This window comes from Notechis scutatus, chromosome 1 (assembly GCF_049901735.1).
Source record: "Notechis scutatus isolate UNSWTSFEM ecotype Mainland chromosome 1, rNotScu1.2, whole genome shotgun sequence".
Taxonomy (NCBI): domain Eukaryota; kingdom Metazoa; phylum Chordata; class Lepidosauria; order Squamata; family Elapidae; genus Notechis; species Notechis scutatus.
This window is the reverse complement of record NC_142009.1, coordinates 49,130,182-49,153,910: the sequence shown is the minus strand read 5'-3', so window position 1 is coordinate 49,153,910 and position 23,729 is coordinate 49,130,182. Positions and strand designations below refer to the sequence as shown.

General features: G+C 35.9%; 1 protein-coding gene across 4 annotated transcripts in view; it reads left to right on the top strand.

Annotated features, from left to right (window-relative positions):
* LPGAT1 (lysophosphatidylglycerol acyltransferase 1) overlaps nucleotides 1-22,823 on the top strand; it is a 48,298-nt gene extending 25,475 nt beyond the window's left edge. For all 4 annotated transcript variants that reach the window (XM_026683114.2, XM_087963516.1, XM_087963543.1 and 1 more), the window contains exons 7-9: nucleotides 11,643-11,769; nucleotides 19,861-19,967; nucleotides 21,039-22,823. In XM_026683114.2, the coding sequence (XP_026538899.1) occupies nucleotides 11,643-11,769; nucleotides 19,861-19,967; nucleotides 21,039-21,190 (386 nt within the window). In that variant the 3' untranslated portion in view covers nucleotides 21,191-22,823. The remainder of the gene's footprint in view (nucleotides 1-11,642; nucleotides 11,770-19,860; nucleotides 19,968-21,038) is intronic.
* The last annotated feature ends 906 nt before the right edge of the window (nucleotides 22,824-23,729 follow it).

Genomic DNA, 23,729 nt, shown 5'->3' with positions numbered 1-23,729 from the left:
CCCCATAAAAATAATCTTCCATTTAGATAAAATTAAGTCAGTTTAGGAACTTAAATTCATCAAGAACTAATGACATCTACACCTTATGGTTCAATGGCAAACTTGTGGAAGACAAACTCTGTTCAGACCATCTTAGCCTTACATGCAGAGTCAAATCTGCCTGGAATAAATTTATAACATTGCTTGCTGCATCTTCTGTGATTAAAGTACTGTAGGAAGAAAGGAATCCAGACAATGATAGCCTCAGTCCCTCATACTGGTTTTCATTCAAGCAAGCCTCAAGTGGAGCTTATGATAATCAGGGCCCAACATGCCAAACTATCAGTCTCAGTTCTGGGATCAATTTTTGACATTCACACATTTCAGTGGACCCTTCTGTGATTCTCAATGTAGTTACAGAAATAATACTTGTCAGTGTCCTTCTTAGGAACGAAATTTCCCACAAAATACAAGTAGTCCTTGAGTTATGACTATAATTGACCCTGGCAATTACATTCATGAATTTTGATGGTCATAAAGTAGATCACCATGAAACTAGACCTGATTTTACAGTCTTTATTGCAGCACTTATTATACAAATGTCACAGTCATTAAGCAAAGTTATAGTTGTTAAAGTTTGCTGTGGGCTGGTTTGTGCCAGACATTGGAAGTATACACTGTTTTTCAGCAAACTACATAAATTGTAGTGACATGACCATGGGGTACTGCAAATAACCTGTAAAAGTGGCCAGTTGCTGAGTGCCCAAAATGCGATCACATGACCATGGGAGGGAGAGTGACTCTGGAATTATGTAACGGCGGAAAGTAGCTTTTGGGGGGGGCATTATAACATCAAACAGTTGCTATGTGACTGGTTATAAGTCGAGGACTACCTGTACCTATATGCATTGATAAACAATATATACAGTATTTCAGCGACTACAGAGATTCTAACATAGAACTAATAATAAATACATTGCTTAGTTTTTAAAAATTAAACCAGATCCATGTGTTTTGAATTTGTTGAAAAACAATCCATTGGCATTGCTTTTGACTGCTACCGGTCCTATACAAACAACAATCACAGAACCAAGTGTAACCACACCTTTAGTTAGACCAAATATTTTCTGAGTTTTCATATCTGTTCAACAAGCAGGCTATTTTAGTGGAAAGTTACACAAGAATAATTATGTGAGGATCAAACCAATTTACCTTTTCATTTAGTCTGACAGCTTTCTAGCCTTAGCTATCTATTTATTTTGCCATTTTTTTTAAAAAAAATGGCTTCTATGGACCTCATATACTATGACGCTACTAGTCTTCTCATTTGTTGCTTTTCTACTCATAATTCTTCTGTAGATGTCTAATTTTATTATATTTATTTGATTTCTACAGCCATCCATTTTGGCACATGATTTCAGTCGGTGTACATCATAAAAACATAAAACAATTATAACTGTAACAAATAAATACATATTATATTAAATGCAATATTAAAATGTGGGAGCTTAATTGAATCACATACTTCATTACATGTCTATAGATTACTATGTAAGTCAATTTAATAGGTGGTTGCAAAATTATATTTTTGGCTATAATAATCCACTTATTTTTTCTGTCTTCCAAAGGCTCTATGATAAGCAGTTGATAATGATGATATTCAGATGTACAGGTAGTCCTCAACTTACCACCACAATTGAGCCCAAAATTTATGTTGCTAAGTGAGAAATTTGTTAATTGAGTTTTGCCCAATTTTATGACTTTTGCTACATTTGTTAAGTGAATCACTGCAGTTCTTAAATTAGCAACATGGTTTTTAACTGAATTTGGCGTCCCCATTGATTTTGCTTGTCAGAAGGTTGCAAAAGGGGATCACGTGGTGCAAACATCATAAATGTGAGTCAGTTGTCAAGCGTCTGAATTAAATCACATCACCATAGGGATGCTTCAATGGTCAGTGCCGTTGTAACTTCGAACAGTCACTAAATAAACTGTTGTAAGTTGAGGACTACCTGTATTGTTTAACTCTCTCTTCCTTCCCAAAAGCATGCATGTTTGCATTTTCTATTTTGTTGCTACATGCACACTTTATGACGAAATATACTTGAATATTAACATTTGTTTGTTTTTGAGCTTGGTATTGTGAGGATTTGTATTCATACTGAGTGAAAGCAACTGTGCTTCATGGTGTATTCATGTGAAATACTAAGGCAAACTATTGTTCTTGGCAGCCTCTGACTGCAAGAAGCCATGAGAGAAAAATGACCTGTTCAGAGAAATAGATACATGCATCCTGCACTCTGCAGGTTTCCATTCAAATCTCTATAGGCTAATTTGGTTGCTTTCAGAGGAAGCAAGAACTTGGAGAATTCTCAAGAGGAGCAACACTGAAAACTGTAAAAGTCTTATTAGGAGCAGTCTCTGAAGTAGATACAAATTTGTATTTTCTTCAAGTTGCAAAACTGAGAGTCTTTTAAACATTTTAGTCCCTTCATTTATAGTTTTTCTTGAGCAACATCTAGATATAAGTGCTTATCTTTTTTCTTTTTCCTGAGATGTCATTAGATGATTCAAAACTCTAGATCCTCCATAGGCTGGGATTATAGCTGAAACCTATTATAATTGCTAAAGAGAAAACTTAGTTATTTTTCTAGTATCATCAGAATTGGGTATCTCTTGTAACTTGATCTATGCCCCACCAACACCATGAAATAGTATTTCAAGAATCAAAGGAATATTCTACAAGATTGAGCAATGAGCCCACATTTATGGCCATTTGCAGTCCCCAGCAGTCATATCACTGTGATTTACAATATTTTTTGTTGGAAAACAGTCAGTGTTTACTTCCAGTTTCTTGCAAAATGGGATTGCATAATGATTGCATTGTTTGCTTAACAACCACAGCAAAAATGGTCATAAAATCAGGGGCAGTCACATGGTGAACTGCTAAATGACCCTCATGATTCCAGGCTCAATTACAGTTGTAAGTCAAGGATTACCTCTATTATGGAAGCAGCAGCAGTTGTAGCAATCTTGCCCATCCTGTTCTTTGCCCAGTTTTTGATGCCCACAATTGTGCTTTCATTATAGTTTCATATAACATGAACACTTGTATGAATACCACAGACCAAATATGAATACCAAAGGTACAAGTACAGATTAGGGAAAACCTGGCTCAAAAACAATAACTCTGAGAAGAACCCTTGGAATCCTAGTGGACGGTCATGAGCCAGCAGTGTGCGGCAGCAACCCCAAAAGCCAATACAATCCATGATTGTATAAACAGAGACATAGAATCAAAGTCACGTGAAGTATTAGTATCGCTTTATAAATCCTTACTAAGACCATACCTGAAATACTGCATCCAGTTTTGGTTACCACATTACAAAAAAAGATGTTGAGAATTGGGAAAAGTACAAAGAAGAGCAACCAAGATGATTAAGGGCCTGGAGACAAAAGTATATCAGGAAAGGTTGCAGGAGTGGGTATGCCCAGTCTAGAGAAAAGAAGCACTGGAAAACATGAATGCTGGTCTAAAAGTAATCGGTGTTCGGATCAACAATTTAAGATATGCTGATGATATAGTTCTGCTTACCAGTAAGGATGAAGACCTTCAGCTCCTCATCAACGAAGTCACAGAAATATTTGAAAAATACGGCTTGAAGCTTAACACCTTAAAAACCAAGATCATGGTCGTCAGCAAACAACCCATTAATTTACCACCAATAAATTCAGAAGGAGTACCACTAGAAAAAATTGAAAGGATCACGTACCTAGGTTCTAATTTACATGAAAGCTGGGACATGACCACTGAAGTAAAGACAAGGATAGAGAAAGCTCAAACAGCATTCTTCAAAATGAAAAATGTCTTCTGCAGTCACGACATAAGCCTAAGATTGAAAATCAGGCTTGTCACATGTTATATCTTTTCTATCCTGCTCTATGGAGTAGAGACTTGGTCTCCTCCAGAAAACCACTTGAAGAAACTAGAAACATTTGAAATGTGGATTTACAGGTGGCTGTTACATATAAGCTGGGTTGACAAAATCAGAAATGAGGAGGTGATAAGCTGCCTGGGAAAGCCAAGGGAAATTATCAAAACCATTAAAAAATGAAAGTTAGAATATTTCCGACATGTGATGTGACACCCAGAAAAATAGTTTACTTCACTTAATCCTCCAGGGAAAGATTGAAGGCAAATGAGGTCCAGGCAGAAGAACATCATCATGGCTTCAAAATCTAAGGGACTGATTTGGACAAAAATCAGCAGCACTTCTTCGTGCAGCTGTTAATAAAAATAGGATCACCAACATGATCACCAACGTCCGATGACAGATATGACACAAGAAGAAGGACTAGGGGTGACATGATAGCAATATTCCAGTATTTGAGGGGCTGCCACAACAAAGAGGAGGTCAACTTATTTTTCAAAGCATCAGAAGGCAAGACAAGAAACAATGGATGGAAACTAAACAAGGAGAGAAGCAATCTGAAATTAAGGAGAAATTTCCTAACATCGAGGAGAATTAACCAGTGAAGCAGCTTGCCTTCAGAAGTTGTAGGTGCTTCATCACTGGAGGTTTTTAAGAAAAGACTGGACAGCCACCTATCTGAAATGCTATAGAGTCTCCTGCTTGAGCAGCGGTTAGATTAGAAGACCTCCAAGGTGCCTTCCAGCTCTATTCTGATTTGAAATCATTCTTGTGTATAGTTTTTTTGAATAGATATAGCCATTACTGTGCTATTTCCTGAAAATCTAATTAATCTCTGGATTTTATCTACCATATTTTATTGAAGTATCTATATGGCAAATGTGAGGAAAGATGCTTGCAATATTGACAATATTTTCATACTATTAGCACCTTAGCATATTTAATAGTAATTAGTCACATACCCTCACATCCTACTGTGTTGTCTCATCATAGTAGGGCAGGGAAGGTATTCTTGAAAAGAATAAGTGAAAACTGTTAGGAGTTACACCAAGATAATGTTATTCTAGTTGCCCACCTAAAGCAAACAAGAACCTATATCAAGCAGAAGCAACATAAGAAGATGCTGGGGTTGGATTATTACTTTTGATGACAACAGCTAAGGCATCATTTCATATTATGTGGGAGAAGGCAGATGGTAAGTCACTCCTGTATTTTAACAAGAAATCACAAGACAAGTTAAAGCAATTGATGATATAGTACTGGCTGCTGGGTCTCTCAGGTTGATGACATTCAACATGCTTCTGAGGAATTGCTGAAGATCTTTCAGAGTACTAATAGTTTTTAGGATGTGGCTAGATGAAAACCTTCTGGATGTCTAGTTGAAGATATTACCATGCAGGAAAAGAAGATCCAAAACTGTAAGCATAATTTTATAGTGGGAACCAAGAAGAGCATATTGTTTAGTAGTCAGGTCATGAAAAACAAAAGAACTTGTGTTGCTTTCATATTAGGAAAGATATAACAAAGACTGCTTAGGTACAGAACATTCAGTGACCAGATAACATCTATTAGATTTTATAGACAACATTTTCATATGAAGATTTATCTACCACTGATGCAGAAGAAAAGGAGGTTGATTAGTTTTATGGTCAAGGGCAATCTGAAATTAACAGAACATGTGTTGTTTATGATTGGAAACTGGAATGTCAAAGTTGGAAATGGTAGGAAGGAAAATGTAGTTGGACTATTAGGCCTAGGAAATACAAAATAAGCAGGAGAAAGCCATTCTTTTCTGTCAACGAATCACTTCTTCATAGCTAACACAGTCTTCAAAACAACTAAAATGATGCCTACATCATTTACGCATAAATCAAATTGACTATATGACAAATTGTTTTTATGCAGGTTCCAAATCTACCTAAACCAGCCCATTTTTATACTACGACATTGATCATATACCCAGCATTTTCAAGAAGAACTTAAGTAATTGCTTTGAAGCCCTCATTGCTAGGAAACCAAAGGAACTGCAGAATGAAATAAAGAAGTTGTGAAGGATGAGTGTGAAAAGAGACTTGTAAGCGACCAAGAAACGGAAGAAAGCAACCTGTATGCTAAAACAAATTGTGGAAATTGACAAGAAGAGAAGCTGAAGCAGACAAAGATATGGAAAAGAACTTAACAAAGAATTTCAGAGATCAAATAGAAGAGGCAAGAAACAGAATTAAAACAACATTTGTAAACATTGAAGATAGTGTTCTATCTGTCTGTCTGTCTAATTTGCTCATCTCACAGTTCAGACGTCTCTGAGGAGCTTACATAAAATTGACACAGAAAAGCACTTCCAAAAGATCTCCCAACAAAGGAATTTTCAACATTGAATGGGCATGCCTAGTGGAAAACTATAGCAATTAATGGAATATCTATAGATGTATGGCAATAGAAGAATTAGTAAAGGTTCTAATCATACTAAGGTATCAAATCTGAAAAAAAAAACCACCACAATGGCCAAGATTGGAAGAGGTTAATATACATACTAGTACCAAAGTAAGGAAGCTTAACCAAATGTCCATTCTATCATACAATATCCTTATTTTGCATGCTAGCACAGAAAAAAAAACTCAGGATAATCCAATGAAGATTAGAGCCCTGGAAAGGGAGATGTGAGATGTTCCAAATGACTTTAGTAAAGTTCAAAGAGAACAAGCACATCTTTGCTGATAAATGTTAGTAACTGAGAAAGCCACAGAATACTTATGTCAAACTGTGGGATGTCCTTAGGAAAATGAAACTCAGAATATCTAATACAAAAAAATCTATATACAGATTAGGTAACCACAATCCAGACAGAAGATGATGAAATAAAATAAGTCTGAATTGGCAAAGTAATGAGACATGGTTTATTTATTCCGTTTACGCATTGAAAATATATTGAGAGGAAACTGGATTGAAAGAAGATAAGTATAGTTTTAAAATTGGAGGAAAAAACACCAATGACTTTTACAGTTGATGATATTAGTATGCTGGTTGAAAATGATCTGGAAGCTATAATAATGAAAGTCAAGGAGCACATTAAAAAAATTGGAATATAATTAAATATGAAGAAAACTGAACTGATTACAACAGTTATAGCAACCAATTGTAGAACTGTCAAATGATACTGAAATACTGGATAATTTCTGTTTTTAGGATTAACTATCAATAACAAACTAGCAAAGGAAACAGCAATCCAGAAGTATGCCATAAATTAGCATTTGATAGGATAATGATGAAGGCTTTTGAAAATATATTCAAATGTTGTGACATGTCTCCACTAAAAAAGTTCAAAATCATGTAGGCAATATTGTATGGAATTTGGACTTTGAAGAAGCAGGGTAGAAAAAGTGCTGTGGTGTGGGAGAAGATTCCTGTTGGATAACCTAGAAATCAGACAAATGAATCACAGAATAAATCAATTTAGAGTTTCACCTAAGATAAACATAACTATGATCAAATTATCATATTTTGAACATATCTTGCAAAGATGCAGATCCCCTGAGAAGTCCTAATGCTGAAAAAAAAATGGAACAAAAAAAGAGGATAACTAGAAGCAAAGTTAATGGATTCAAGTATACCATAGTGGTGATGGGTGCACCATTGGAAGATTTGGCAGGCCAGATTAGGCTCATCCTGAAAAGGCCTATCTGTGATTAAGAGTTGACAAATGACTTGATGGCAATAAAAAAAGAACCATGTAACTTGGTTTTGGCACCAGTCTTGCAATTTGGCATTCCCTTGAACTTTTACCACAGATAATAATTGTAGTCTACTTTTGAATATCCTTCCTCATCATATTTCCTAATACTGATTTTTATTTAGTTAACTTTCTGAAGTAGTTATAATACTTAAATTAGAGTGGGTATAACCCTATGAGAACTTGTAATGTATTTCAATTAATTTCTGCACAAATTCCTATAATGTCTGTCTCTTCCTCCTAATGTATTGTTGAGCTGTTACCCACTGCCAACATTCTGAAAGGTACACAGTTGAGACAGTGTCTCAGCAAGTCCAGTGTTGGCCTTTGTATTGAATAGGCCTTTGGTCATTGGGTACTGCAAGAACAGAGGCTTTCAGAAAATCAGTAGCAGTTCCAATATTGATAAATGAGATTAATAGATGATTTTGTAGCTATTGTTAAGGCATTAAATCAGTTGTATTAACATGCTTTATCCTCCCATATGCATCAGACTGTATCTAAATGGTCAATACTGGTGTAGTGAAATAACTATACTCATGTTATGACAAGAATATTCATGAAAATTTCAATTTGAGGAATGTTTATAGCCCCACTTCTTTGCTCTCTAAAGACTTGACACATCACATCATAGCAAACCTGTATACAATGCTTTATTGCAACACATACCTTCCCCAACAACAGGCTCTGGGTCAAGAACAGGTTCTGGGTCAGCTCCACCCTTCTAGGACTTGCAAGGTGATGTAGGTAAAAGGTAAAGGTTTCTGTCTAATCACCATATAGGTGATAATGAAAATGCTGATTTAAGTGGAATGTAGATTATAATATTATAGTTATTAAGAAATGTATCATTTACATTAATCAGCTTTGTGTGAAACAGTTATTAAACATAAGGATTCTGTGTGTCAAAGGCATATTTACTAAAGGACCATGAATTACAAGAATTAATTTGCAAACCCGGTTTGTCGGCTTCGCGAGCGGCAGGGATTCGCGATACTGCGCGATCCCTGCTGCGCTAGCCGTTTTTGGTGCTCCGATCCGGACGGGTTCAGAGCTAAGGCTGCCCTGCAGGGGCGGCTGAAGATAGGGGGGATCCGGAGAGGGGTTTGGGGGTGTTGCAGACCCCCTCCCCGGCCAGCAGAACCCCCTTTTCCCAAGACGGTGCAGCGGCGGTCCGTAATGGCCACCACAAAGAAGCCGGCAGCTGGGTAAGAATGCACAGGAGGAAGAGGAGAAAGCCTTTGAGAGTGAAAGTTTTCTTGGTTGACCCAGGACTCTAAGACATATTTAACACAATTCCTGGAAATTATGGCTTTTTGAATGATTCTTTCCAGAAGAGAAAATAAGCGGCAATTTTGAGGTGCTGAAAGGAAAGTTTACTCTCCTTCCCTACGGAATCAATAAGTGGATACTGAGAAACCTGTCTTTTTCAGGTAAAAACTGGCTTTATGTGATAAGTGGGAAGGGAGAGGACAAAAAATATATTTATTTGTTAAGATTTTGTTGGAGGAGATGCCTTAAGGATTTGAAGACTGAAATATATTCCAATAAGGCTTTAAGAAACAGATTTGGACTTTCCTTTTTTTTGATTGATACTACCCCAGGAAGAGAAAGTGAGAACTTTGTCTTGGCTTGGATTGATTGAGGACTTTGGGATTGTTCTATTTTTTTGAAATATTTTGGTTGGTGCAAGAAGAAAGAGGGGAAAAGAAAAAAGAAAAGAAAAGATTTATAATGGCTTTTTTTTGCTGAGGAACTGAGAAAAGAATATGAGCAAACAAAAAAAGATGGCAAAGATGGTGTGAAAGAAGCCTTCCTTTTTTTAGAAATGGCGCTTGCTAACTATCAACAAACACTACAACAGATGGAGGCAGCAGCAGCAGCAGAAGAAGAAGCCATCTTTAATGAATTTCAAAATTTAACTAAGAAAGAAGGAAGAAAGAAAGGAAGGAAAATGAAGGACTTAAGATTTAAAAAAACACTCAAGAAAGAGAAAAATAAGGTGCAAAATCAATATAATGATAGTAAACAAAAGAAAAAAGGAACACAACAGAGAAGGGAAGCCAGTAAGGCAGAGGCTAGGAGAAGGGGGGGTAGAAAGGTCTGGTGGGGGATGAAAGAAAGGGAAAAGGTGGAGAAAAGCCACAAAGTTTTGAAATGAGATGGGAAAAGAGGAATCTTTTTTAGGGACAAAGGGTAAAGTACAATTTCTTTAAAAAAGATTTTGCAAGGTACATAAGATGGTATTGTAGCATTTGTATCAGAAATAGAAAATTAGAATGGTTTAAGAGTTAATAAGAGATTAAAATGTTGAAATGTTTAGTAATGATTGATTTTAAAATTTAATAAAATATTAAAGGGAATGTTTAGAATATTGAGTTTTAATTAAAGAGTTTAATATGACTATGGTATTGATGTTACTATAAAATTATTATTGTAGCATTTGTCTTTGGAAAAGGCAATGGGAATGTTATAAGATTCAATATTTAGATCCATTATTTAACTATGTATTTAATCATTTTGGATTTATTATTTTTCTTTTATTAAAAAAAAAATTAGTAGATAGAATGTACCAAGCAGAATCAGATTGGGTATTAGGTGTTATTTTAAATGTTAATCTAATTAATTTAGGGGGAAGATAGAAAGGCATCATACTCTGATTAGTGATTTCAGGAGAAACTCTTTTTTTTTATTATAAGGAATGAGACAGAGGGATAATAAAGAATGGACAAAAGATATAAATATAATAACTCAAATTAAGATGGATTAAATAAGACAGAATTAAGAAGAGTGAAATGTGTGGAGAAGCTAATATAGAAGACATAGTATGGTAAATAAAATAGGTAATGACATGTAAGATGAGCATGAATATAATTGAAGTCCATGTAGAAAGAGGTACCTGGGGCCAAGTTACTTTCCTAAAAGATTTTTTATATGTTTGTGTGTTGTGTATTTATGTTTCTGGGAGAAGTAATAAAACCTTGCAGAAATATAGAATGAGAATAATGGTAACCAAGTCAGAAAGAAATAGATGAAATAATAATAGTGAAATTGAATAAGAGTAAAGAGAAGTAAAGAGAAATTGGATAAGAGGTATTTGTATGCTCATATGGAAATGGTTTAAAATAGAATTATATTGTATAAAATAAGGTTTTATTTGACTTGTAAAATTTATAATGGAAAAAGGTTTAAGTATGTAATGGTTAATGATGATTTGTTTGTCTTTAAAATTAATAAAATTTGTTTTTTTAAAAAAAGAATTAATTTGCAAACAGAAGTGAGAGAAAGAATGTTCTAGTTCTTAATACCAGAACCAAACTTTGTATATTCCTGTGTAGAAATTGGATCTGAAAATAGATTTTAGAGCTAAGCTAGTGATACTAGAAATTGCAAGAACTTTAAAGTTACTTATTGGCCTGATGTCAGTTCTTTTGCCTGGAAAGAATACACAAACATACATTTAGCGCTTAGCATTTATAGCTTGAGTTAAGTGCTTGGCTTATTAGCCATTCACTTGTTGCTAGAACACCAAATAATGCACATCCAGTGCTCATGGATTTTTTAAAATCTTATTTCAGCCACTATTTTATTATTATTATTTAAGTTTTATATTAGAACAATTCCATTAACACTGAGCTGCCTTAAGATGGGCAACAAACAAATTTAATAATATAATGTAATAATAAAAACATAAATCACCATATAATATATTTAAAGCATTTTTCTTTTACATTGCAGTGTTGATTTATTTCATGGCATATTAAGAAATCAGGACAATTTTTTATATCGAGCCAATGTATGTAGGTAGCAGTTTGCAGAATAAGAGAATTCTCCATTTGTTATCCAAGTTAAGAAATAAACATTTTGAATATAATATGTGGGATTTGGTCTTTTAGATATGAATTACTAGAAAGTTAACATTAATGAAATCTTATATTAGAATGATATATGTGATTAAAAGTGTTGTTTTTTTGGTTTTCTTCTATAATTTCCTTTTTTAGAAAGTAAATCAAAAGGTCTTCAGTGGGTGATAGATACAACTATTGCATATCCCAAAGCTGAGCCTATAGACATTCAGACATGGATTCTTGGCTACAGGCGGCCAACAATTACTCATGTACATTACAGGTATGAAATGTACTTTCTGTCTTCAATTCATTTTAACAGGCTTGTTAAAATTTCAAATTTTCCTCATGGGACATCTCAGAACATACAATTCTGTAAAAACATAAGCAGCTTTACAGTTAGCATTTTACTTTTCGGGCAGGCTATTTTGCATTTGGAAATGCTGGAAATTATATTTTAAATACTGGTTGCTATAAGTATGCAGCTAGTCAGTTACTGTTCCAAGTCCAGACTTGAGGAAGAAGCCCCTGTGTATATAAACTTATATATGATTAGGCTATGCATATGTAATAGTAAACATATTTAAGATATCTGTGATAAGCTCACAAACACAAAAAGAAAACTTCCTAAGAGTTAAATAAGTATAAAACAAGAATAAAACAAAAGGAGACCCCAAACAGGTTAAAACCCTGCCTGGAACAGCTCTTTCTGCCAAATTTTCTTACATGTTTAGCATTTATCGCAACAGCAACAAAGTTTGTGAGGGTGGTAAATCAAATCTTAACCAAATGAACTGCCAATAATAACTTTCAGCTAAACAACTTGAAATAACATGACAATAATTACTTGTGTAAAAAAAGAAAAAAATACTATTTGTGTTTCTAGGTGTATCTCTTTTTCAGCTTTGTCTCATCTAATTTAAAAATATAGGGAGAATATCAAAGAGTGAATTTCTTTATTTTCTTTAAATTTCTTTTCAATGCTGCCAGCTTCTGCAACTTACAAAACAGTAATTTAAAAATAGGCTAGTTAGCACTTAACCTTAAATAATAGTTGTCTTCTTCCTGATGTCTTGTAAAATACAGGATTGCATGTTCCATCACCCTTCTGCCAACATTTGTAAAGGTTGTTGTGAAATCAAGCGCAGGGCCCAAAGGAAATAATCAGGGTGTACTGCAGTGTTTTATTAAACAGCACATACTAGTGGATCTTAAAAAGCTGGGAGAGATTAATGCATAAATAATATTATCTAGGCATTTAAGGAATGCCTTGTTTCCCCCCACTCCCTTTTTCTGGCAGCTAAAAAGACCAAAAGGAATATCTTTTGACATTCAACTCCCCTCACTTCCTGAAGGTAACCCGTACAACAGAAAAAGAAAACAAATTTATTACAGATATAGAACTTAGGGTTGCGAAACCCTCCCCCAGGTTTGGTTGGGTTTTCTGCATGGAGCCTCATCACAAGGCGATCAGCTTGGACGTTCCTACTCTTTCCCCAAGATGCCTCTGATAAAGGGTAGCCCTTCCACTTGATTAAATATTGGAGTTGTCTCCTATACCACCTTGAATCGAGGATTTGCTGCACCTCAAAATGGGTTTGGCCCCCTATGACCATGGGGTCTGGGGGTTCATGAGGTGGTGGCCTCAGGGCCGATCCCCCATGGGTTTTAATACTGGGTATATTTTCCCTAACAGTCGGGGCAACTCCAGTTGCACTGTGACTGGGTTGATGACCTTTACTATGGGAAAAGGTCCCATGAACTTTGGCCCCAACTCCTTACTAGGGAGTCTTAACCTCAAGTACTTGGTGGATAGGTAGACCTTCTCTCCCACCTAGAATGGCCTTTGCGGGACGCGGTGTTTGCCTGTTTTTTATAGCTCTGTGCCTCTTTTGCCAGCGCCTCTTTTACATTCTCCCAAGTTGCTTTCAGCATTGACATCCAATTGGTCAGCTGACTGAGGAGGGGGGAATCCCTTGGATGCTCAGGCATTGGGATGAAGTCTATGCCGCTCAATACTTTGAAGGGGGTTAGTCCTGTGCTACTGTGAACAGCATTATTGTACGCGACCTCCACAAAAGGCAGATGATAATTCATGCTGATAATTAATGTAGCATCTCAAGATACTGCTCTACCATGGCGTTCAATCTCTCTGCTCCCCCCCCTCCCCCCACTTGGTGCTTGGATGAAAAGCCAAGCTAAAACCCTGGGACGACCCAATAGTCTGCAGGAACTCCCTCCAAAATTTAGCTGTGAACTGGACTCCTCAGTCTGAGATAATTCTTCATGGCACTCCATGCAGGTGGTAGATATGTTTCAAAAACAGCTTGGCTAACTGGTGGGCTGAGGGTAGCCCGTTGCACGGTATGAAATGCGCCTGTTTGGAAAATAATTCTATTACAGTCCAGATCACTGTGTTTCCTCCACTTTTCGGTAACCTTACTATGAAATCCATTGCGATCTCCTCCCATGGCCTTGTTGGTTTGGTGGCCTCTGGTCTGGTCCCCAGTGGCTTCCTCCTATCACTAGCGCATAATGCCCCTTCGACTTTTATGGCTACTTGAAGAGTCTCTTTGGGATGTCACGATAGGCAGTTACTTTGCTAATTTGTGGTCCAAGCTGGTTCTGAAAAAATGAACCGGCATCAGTTCAGGCAAAAGGGGTAGCTTCCCACTGATTCTCCTGAATTCACGGATGTGTTCTTAATGTCAACTAAAAAGATACTCCTCTTGGCTTTTTTAGCTGCCAGAAAAAGGGAGTGGGGGAAAACAAGGCATTCCTTAAATGCCTAGATAATCACCCCGGCAACCCAAAGTTGTCGGAACAGAAGAAGGTTATTGGAGAGCATGATGGATGACTCTTGGAGATGGATGTGTCCCTTTGGAGAAGTCACATCCAGGGGGTGGGGGGGGAAGACCAGGGTCAAGGGGGAAATGTATGATGTAATTTAGTATCGGCTAGCTTTCAGGGCTCCAACAAATCCACCCCCGCTCAAATCAAAAGTCTCTAGCCGCATCTCAGAGAAAAGAAAATTGATTTATTAGAAGTAGCCATGTTGGCGTTTAGCTGGGTGCAGCCGATATTAATTACACCATACATTTCCCCCTTGACCCTGGTCTTTCCCCCACCCCCTGGATGTGACTTCTCCAATGGGACACATCCATCTCCAAGAGTCATCCATCATGCTCTCCAATAACCTTCTTATGCTCCGACAACTTTGGGTTGCCGGGGTGATTAGGCATTTAAAGAATGCCTTGTTTTCCCTCACTCCCTTTTTCTAGCAGCTAAAAAGACCAAAAGGAGTATCTTTTTAGTTGACAGGAAGATTTTCTTGGTGCTTGAGGCTTCCATTTCTCTTACTGTTCTTTTCCCATGCATACAGAAGGGTTCTGCTATCATTTAGTTTCAATTTTGCTTTTATGGTATGGTCAAGGATTCTTACAAAGTCAGCTAACCCTATTTTAGAACACCATTTCAAGCAAGTATGTTTCAACAGTGGGCAGATGTGATAAACAATAGTAAGAAATAAGCTAGGATTCTATAAAATGAAATTAAGTGGTAGAAAAAGCCATTCTCCCCCATAAGAGTGGAGGAGAAAGAGCAGGTCCAAAGCTTTTGTGCAGATTTATTTCAGGAAGTTTATGTAATGCTAAAGCATGGTATAATATATCGTAACGTGGATATGTGTCTGTTATTTGTGAAAAGTCTTGCTGAATACTTAAAAAATTCTACATCAGGGGTGTCAAACTGGTTTTCTTCGGGTGCCGGATCAGCATTGTAGTTCTCTGCGGGCCGGCCAGGGGGGAAGATGTGAAGGGACACTTCCTATAGTACCCTACTGGCCAAAATGGGGCACCGGGGGGGGCTCTGCGTGGCTCCCTGTACCCCATTTTCGGCCTGGATAGTTTCCTGCAGCACTTTGCCAGACAAAATGGGGTGCGGGTGTGTGTGTATGGCCCCTCGCACCCTGTTTTGGCTGCCAGAGGCACTGCGGGTCGGTCTTTTGCTATTTCCAGACCGGCCCATGGGCCAGATTTAATCACCCCACAGGCCAATCTGGCCATGTTCAACACCCCTGTTTTACATGATGAAAAACAGAAGATGTCCCTGTCATTAAAAATGGGAAAAATAAGATATTACATCTTTGACATTTTTAAAAAGCAGATTATAAACTGTTAAATAAGAAAACACCTCCAAACAATACTGTGATTAATTGAAGTCAACCTTGATTGATCAAGAATTAAGTCTTATCAGAATATATATTCTGATCAGGCTTTCTTTTGTTAGTGCTATAGACATCAGTAAAGCATTTAACTTAATAATTATATATTATAATAAAGGTTGTGTGTGTGTGTGTGTGTGTTTGTGTATCCATCTTGCCTTTATAGTTTCCATGATATCCTGATTAGCAAGCTGATTGAGTGTAAGGTCGTAGTACATAGATTAAACTGACTTGAACATTTAGCCAGTGCTCATTACCACGTTCTTTGTCAAATTGTACATCTCACCAACTGCCTTCTCTAAATTGAATTTTCCTGTCCAATGAAAAGTGGGAGAGAAAGCCTGCTGAGACTCCCATCAACAAGGAGATGCATTTTTCAGGGATTTTATTGACCTCTTAGAAATAGACCCCCTCCTTTGGGGCAATTTTTCCCTGGATATCCAGCTATCACCTCACTCCCCTCAATATACACTGTTTTCAGAGACCTGTAAAATCATGGTTCTTCAGATAAGATGAATAAGGTTATGTAACCCAAATGGTGGTGTACTGTTTTGATTGATTTTTATTCTTTATTTTCATATAGTCATTCTTTAAGCTGCTTGAGTCTCTGGAAATAAATTGGGGTAAATACAGTTTACAGCATACAGTTTTGGTCATGTACAATTTAACACATTCCTTAATAGTTTGAACTGGGTGGCATAACTTTAGTGATCTAGAAGATTGCAACAGCATTCAAAATTACGTTGGTTAGCTAAGGAAAGAGATGTGGACTGAGAGGTGTGAAATTTAATAGAAATAAATTCAAAATTCTTAAAAAAATAAATCAAATGGAAAAATATCAAATATTTCACTGGCTTAGTAACAATATATGTAAAAAGGATCTTGAAATTGTAGTTAATCATAACTTATCATGACTGTGTAGTACTAGCCATTAGAAAATAAATAAATGGAGCTTACAGGATTTAAAATATAGTTGTTAGGTATATTGTATTTTATTATATATGGTCCCAGTGTGACACCTGTAGATAACACTGAAGTGAACCCTTAGTTGTCTCCTGGCTCCATGTTTGTAGAGGAGTGCAGAGATAGTTTTGTCAAGGTTGTGCAAGAGCTATTAGGAGAGCCATTAAGAATCAGTAAACTAGTGGGAAAGGAGGAAGTATGAGAAAGAGACTTAAAATAATTCCACTTTGATTCTTTTTTTGTGTAAAGGGAAGCATCTGCACGTTTTCAAGATTTGGTTGTTACATCCTACAACAGAGGTTTCCAAGGTTTCTCAGTTCACAGTGCCCTTAAAGGTTCCTAAACCATGTGCTGCAGTGTCCCTGGCATAGCAGCAAACTCAAAGTTATCTTTATTAAGTAGCAAAATATGATTCTGTATTACAAGTAAACACACAACCCTGTTATTTGCTCAGTGAACAAAACACTCTATATATATTAGTCAAGTCCCAATTCTGTGATTCTGTGTTAAAATTTTCTAACATGAGAATTCTTTTATTGAGATTTAATAGATGAATGGTACCTTCAAATCTATTATTCCAACTGCCTCCCAAAATAGGATACATCTGGAATATAACACAGTATGCACTAATATAGTTTATTCTATAATTTGAAAACTTTTCAACATAATCAATTGTATTGTAAGTAGATTAGAAAGGCTTTAGAGATAAAGAATCATACCAACAAAAAGGACAGTACAAACAGATTCTGATTATGAAAGATGTTTCTGAATGCCTAAGTCTTAGATCACCAGTTCATATACTATTAGCAGTAGGATTACATAAGAGAAGCCCAGAGGCACTTGCGTTAGAGAGCTTACTAACAAAAGCAGCTACTTCATGACTTTTCAGTATCTTCCTGGCAAGAATTATGAGAATCAGAAATTGGCAGTGACATGAGTAAAACAGATATGCAGTGGTTCAAATGAACAAGAAACATTTCATTCAGTGAATTAGCTTTCTTATACTAGGGTAATAAAGCTGTTTCTCTGAGGACTATGCTATTATAGTAACATCTAAAAAAACTTTGGATTTTTATTGCATGGAAGGTTTTTTTTTTCACTCTTAGGTATTTTACTAGGCAATAAAGAGGAAATCATTGCTTTGTAGATTGAGGGAGAAAGTTTAATACACTGATGACAGAAGGAAGGAATATGTTTTATTTGTTTGGAATCAAAATGCAGGATCCAAAACAAATAATCAAGGCTTATTGAAGTGCCTATTAAACAACACATGCTGGTGGGATTCCTTCCAAAGAATATGAGAGAGACCACCACCTGATAAAGGGTCTGCCTGCTTGTCAGAAAGACAGGGGAGACTAATGCATAAGCAGCAGATGATGTAAGCATACATATTCATAGATAAAGGATCTCAAATTACTATAGATAATGAATCTCAGTTACTTCCCAGCCTGCTTACCTTCAGGAAACCAAAATGGAGGAATAAAGCAATACTGTAAAACAAAAGGAGATAGGAATAAAGCAATAAAAACAAGAGGAAAGCATCTACCATAAATCAAGAGGAGAGGTCAGTTTGGGAATGCCAGATGCCAAAAGGAAATCATCTATGAGAATTGTTCTAAAAAGATAACGTTGTGTTCAAAAGATTCCTTATATCTTTGTATGTTAATTTAGTTGATTCCATTTATCTAAATATTGAATTTCCTAAACTTGCTCTTGTTTTTGAGGACTTGTTATTTCTTTTTTAGCATTAATCCTGCATTTCTGGTACTGGGCCTGTTGCAACAGTACCCCAGTGATGAAGGAAGTAGAACAGTACCCCTGAGATAGGAAGTAGAAAGTAAGCATGTACAAGCCATAAGACTGTATAATGCATGTAAGAACCCAGATTTGCAGAGCCAGATGCTGTCAACAAAACTAAACAAAATTAAGAATAAGAGATGTATATCAGGGATGTCAAACTCGATTTCATTGAGGGCCACACATCAGGATTGTGTTTGACCTCGGGGCGGGCTGGGGCAGCTCGATGTCACTTGTGTTGAGGGCACCTGTGGTGGCCTGAATGTTCTGCCAGTGAAAATGGAGCTTGGGAGGCCATGCGCGAACTTCCTGAACTCCATTTTCACTGGCAGAGGCACCATGGGTTGGTCATTTGCTGTTTCCAGGGCGGCCCCGCGAGCCAGATCTAAGCAGCCCATGGGCTGGCCTTGAGTTTGACACCCCTGTTGTATATAATACTGGAATTAGATTGGCTCAGATTTTGAGTTTAAATAAAATTAAGTAGCTATTCCATCATATCCTTGTCAAGAAAAGTAAAAGAAAAATGTTTCACCATGACTTGAAACACAGAAGATTACAAGTAGCAAATGGCATAATTTTTTCATGTTTCACCATGACTTGAAACATACTAATTGTACAATGGAAGCCATACATGGAAGCATTAGGTAGAAATAGTATTGCATATGTTAATTTTTCTTTTATAGTACTTGTCTTCATAGACCGAGGCAAATAGAAAATAAAATCAGAGCTTGAATAATTTCGGAGATGATCAATTTTGATAATCCAGGAAGGAAGGACTCACTGGAGAAGAGCATAATGCTGGGAAAGATTGAGGGCAATAGAAGAAGGGGATGACAGAATGAGGCGGCTGGATAGAGTCACTGAAGCAGTAGGCATGAGCTTAAATGAACTCCAGAAGATGTTGGAGGACAGGAAGGCCTGGAGGAACGTTGTCCATGGAGTCGTGATGAGTCAGACATCTCATCGCATTCGCAACTAACAACAACAATATGTGAATATTTAATTGCTGATTCTCTTTTTCAGAATCCAGACCAGAGATTTAAATGACATTTTTTTGTTTACAAAATGTAGAGGTCTCTGAAAAAATAAAATGCAGCTTTTAGTGAAATATAGGCCAGATGCTAGAGTTTGAATTGAAAGCCAGAATTAATGACTATTTTTCTTAACCTAAAATTGAAGTCATTTGATAATTCAACTTCCCCAATAATTTTAAAAATGTTTCCCTTGAATAATACTAATAAATATTACAGATTGTTGTTAAGAAATAAGCTGTGTAAATATTGGAACATGTACTAAATCCTGATGGAGTTCAAAGCAAAAGTGAAATTCATCTTAGAAAATAAAAAATTTTCATATATCTAATTCACTTTTCTGGGTTTTTTTTAAATGCAGAATTTTTCCAATTAAGGATGTACCCAACGATCCTGAAGCACTCACTGTTTGGTTATATCAACGGTTCATTGAAAAGGAGGGTCTTTTGTCACATTTTTACAAGACAGGTACTATGTAAGAATTGTCTGTGTAACACCAACAACTATTTCTTAATCCATGTAGGTGTTGCTGTCCTGATATACAACTCCTATTTATATTCTCATTTTGTTGGTCCACCACGCAATGGATTTGTGTTTGGGTTAGTCTTCTTTCTTGAGATAATATATATCTGTAACATAGAGATTAAAGCTTTTGTATAATAAATTTGTTAAGTTTTGATGTCCATTAGACTTTTGTTGACAATGCCTAATATATGAAACAAAGAAGAAATCTATAGTAGAAACCACGAGTTATTTCATAGCTTGTAGATTTATTTAAAAACATTCTGTTGGCTAGAAAAATAAGAGTTATTGAGAATTGTCCTATGGCTCTCTTGCTGTCATAAACTTTTAAAGTTTCGTTAAGAGACAATGACACTTGGTGAATGAGTTATTGAACAATGTTATTATTCAAATAAATGCATATATAGTACATTAATCTTACATTTAAATAATAGTCCACGCTGTTTCATTGCAGAAATGTCATCTTTGCTTCTTTAATTTTAGAAAAATTCAAAGAGAATCTTTTAAACTGTATAATAGCTAAAGCCCTTCCAGTTAGATTTGAGGCAGTATCTTGCTTTGTGAGCAAAATGATCTATTGAAGTTACTCTGATTCCTTTGTCTGTGTGGGTTCTTTGAAAAGGAAACCCTATCTCAAGGTCAAGGAATTCAGCTCTGATGCTAATCAGAGTTGAAGCCAAACCCCAATGCTTACCCAAACAGAAATTAAACAAAGATACATTCATTTTCTATTGCTTGACTAGGATTTGATAAGAAATCAAAATGTTGATAAAACTAATTAGACTTAGTGGAATAAGCATTACTAAGATATATGAACAATAATTACTCCAGATAGGAAAATGTTTGCAAATAGGAAACACAACTGCTTCCTAATGTATTGATGATCATAAAAGAGAGCCAGGGTTATATCTGGTGTGCCCTGAGTTCTTGTCAATTCCATGATATAGAGAAAAAATCCAGAAAGATAAATTGAATTTGTCACAAAGTGGGTTTTTTTGTTTTTTTTTTCTGTTTCAGGAACATTCCCTCCTCTGCAAGGACAGACCGAAGTTGTTTCTCGAGAGATGACTCTTAGCAATTTGTGGCTAGTTCTTGTACAGTTATTTGCATTTTTGTCAGGTGGTATGTGGTACTGCATTCTTCAGTATTTTTATGAATGCCTTTTTTAAAAGGTGAATGAATGGGACCTAAGGACACAATGAGGAACTTGGGTACTTTACAGAATGCATCATGTTATGTGTTCAAATATGAATATGCCAGTAGAAAGGAGCATACTGGATGGACTTTCTCTCCTTTTGGGGGAGGATTTTAAACTCCACTAGAAGAAAGGATCAACAATATAGTGACCGAATGATATATTTTAAGAATTATCCATATTTTTAAAAGGGGTGACTTCAGCATACCGATGTCAGCAAATTCAGCATTTTAACAGGAAATGCAGTTATGCAGCCATCAGAGGTGAATATCTGTAACAGAGAATGCTTTTTATCACCGGTAGTATTCAGCACTGTAGTTAAAACTCCAAATCTTCAGCAACTCTTTCTTCAGTAGTCTGTACTGCAAGTCTTGTGGTAGAGATCCTTCATCTGCACAACTCAAATTGTATTGTAATTAATTATGCTGGATCTGTTTAACATAATTCACAGCCCTGGCTATGGTATTGTGACTGCCCCATGATACCTGTTTAGTAGCTTTTTTCCTTAAAAAAAATCTTTTGAATACTATCTAACTGAGAGATCGTGTATTGTATAACACAAGAAAAGGAAAAGTATGCTACGAGTTGTGGTGTCACGAAGTGTTGAAAAAATTGTGCATACCTCATAGACCAATTTATTTTTACCATGTTTTTGTCATTTGAACCTCTTGTGAATATCCTCTTGAAAGGGTGCTTCAGAAATGGAATGTCATTGATCTGTTTCCTGTTGTTATTATGTCTTTTTTGTCTTTTTCTTTCTTTTCTTTCTTTCTCAAAATGCACTTTTAAAAAGTGATAAGGAGCATAGCTAGAAAGAAATGTAGATGCTGTTTCTAAGAGCTAGTATTTTGGAGAGCTATTAGCAGTTCAGAAAGGACTGGATTTTCAGCATTGAAGTACATGAGTTGCCATAGATTTGGCAAAATGATTTTTTTTTGTAATTTTTAATTTTCAGAGAGGCCTTTATTTTCATCTGAGAAAAAGAAGCACTGGAAATGTGTGTGGGACAGTTTGTGTATATACATGCCAAGCACCTACCTAGATGCTTTGCTTATAGGAAGAATAAGAGGAAGTTAGCTTAATCACCAAACAGAATACCTGAATACTGAACAAAACAAAAAAAGGAAGATAATCTGCTTTAGAATCCAGAGCTGTTGTAAAATTCTCTGAACTGTAAAGGGCATTACTAAATTTGTCATTTTGTTGAAATATGTCACTGTCATAGGGAGTTTAACTGAAGAGGCAGTTTGGCACTATAACAGGGTTTCAGGTGATCGCATTACAGTTTTATAATAATTTTGAAGAATTCTGTGTTATTATCATTCTTCGAATGCTTGACATCAATACTGTGTGACTGCATCATTATAATACAAAACCATTCCTAGAAACCAGTTTCTAATTTACACGTTCAGGCCTGTACACTAATTACCAAATGTTGTCTTTTCTGGACTGTAACTTTTTTTCTAAGAGCAAAGTCAAACCAACAACAGTTGTCTGTGCTGAGTTTGAGATATATATTCTTCTGTTTTTGTTCTGTTTTTGTTTTCCCAAATTTCATGAGAACCAGCTTTGGTGAGTAGTATATAAAATAAAAATATAAAACCACATTATATTTATCTTTTGTTTTGAATGGGGTAGAAGTACAACCAGAAAAGCAAATTTTATATTATTTATATAAATGCCATAACATGCACATAATAGTAATTTTAAACTAAAATACATTTCATTATGTATTATGGCAGCATCCATAGTTCACTCTAATGTATATTTTCAACATCATAATTAGATGAAGTAGACCATTAGTGTGTCATTCAAATGTATTAAAGGTACACTTTAACTAATTTTTGAGACATGATCAATTGATTACTAATGTAAGAAAAAGAAAGCCATTAAATTAATTCTTATGAAGTGCAGCTTTTTGAGATAAGAGTACTTTTAATTGCACTTACCTTTTTGTCCTGGTTCTAAAGTGAACAGAGGGTTTCATTTTCCTTAAAAAAAAAAAAGTTATAGGTACAGGTTCTTTCTACTATTCGCTATTCATTAGATGGATATGGCTATAATTCAAAAGACTCATTTGTTGATATAGATACAAACTAATAGTAGTTTAGATGTACATTGTCTGGAGATACATTAGATTAACTTGCTTCTAAAATAATCTGGGTTTAAACGAAATAAGTAGACACTCAAGTTCACTGTTGTTTTTAAACAGTCACCAGGAATACAGTCCTGGTCCATTACAGATATTGCTGATAGAAAAATATTACAAATTCTGAATGGGGGCTTGTTAAAACAGAAATGGGTATCACTAGTGTAATGTAGGTTAACCACTAATTTTAGTTTATTGTCTTTACGATGATAATGATGATATGTCCATTCAGTTGTGTCTGACTTGATTATCCTGTGGGCCAGGTCTCTCCACATCTTCCGATCTTGCACTACTTCTTTAATGTGATTCAGCATTTATAAAGCACTGGTGGCTCTTTCATTATGGATAATGTTTGTGATTTTGG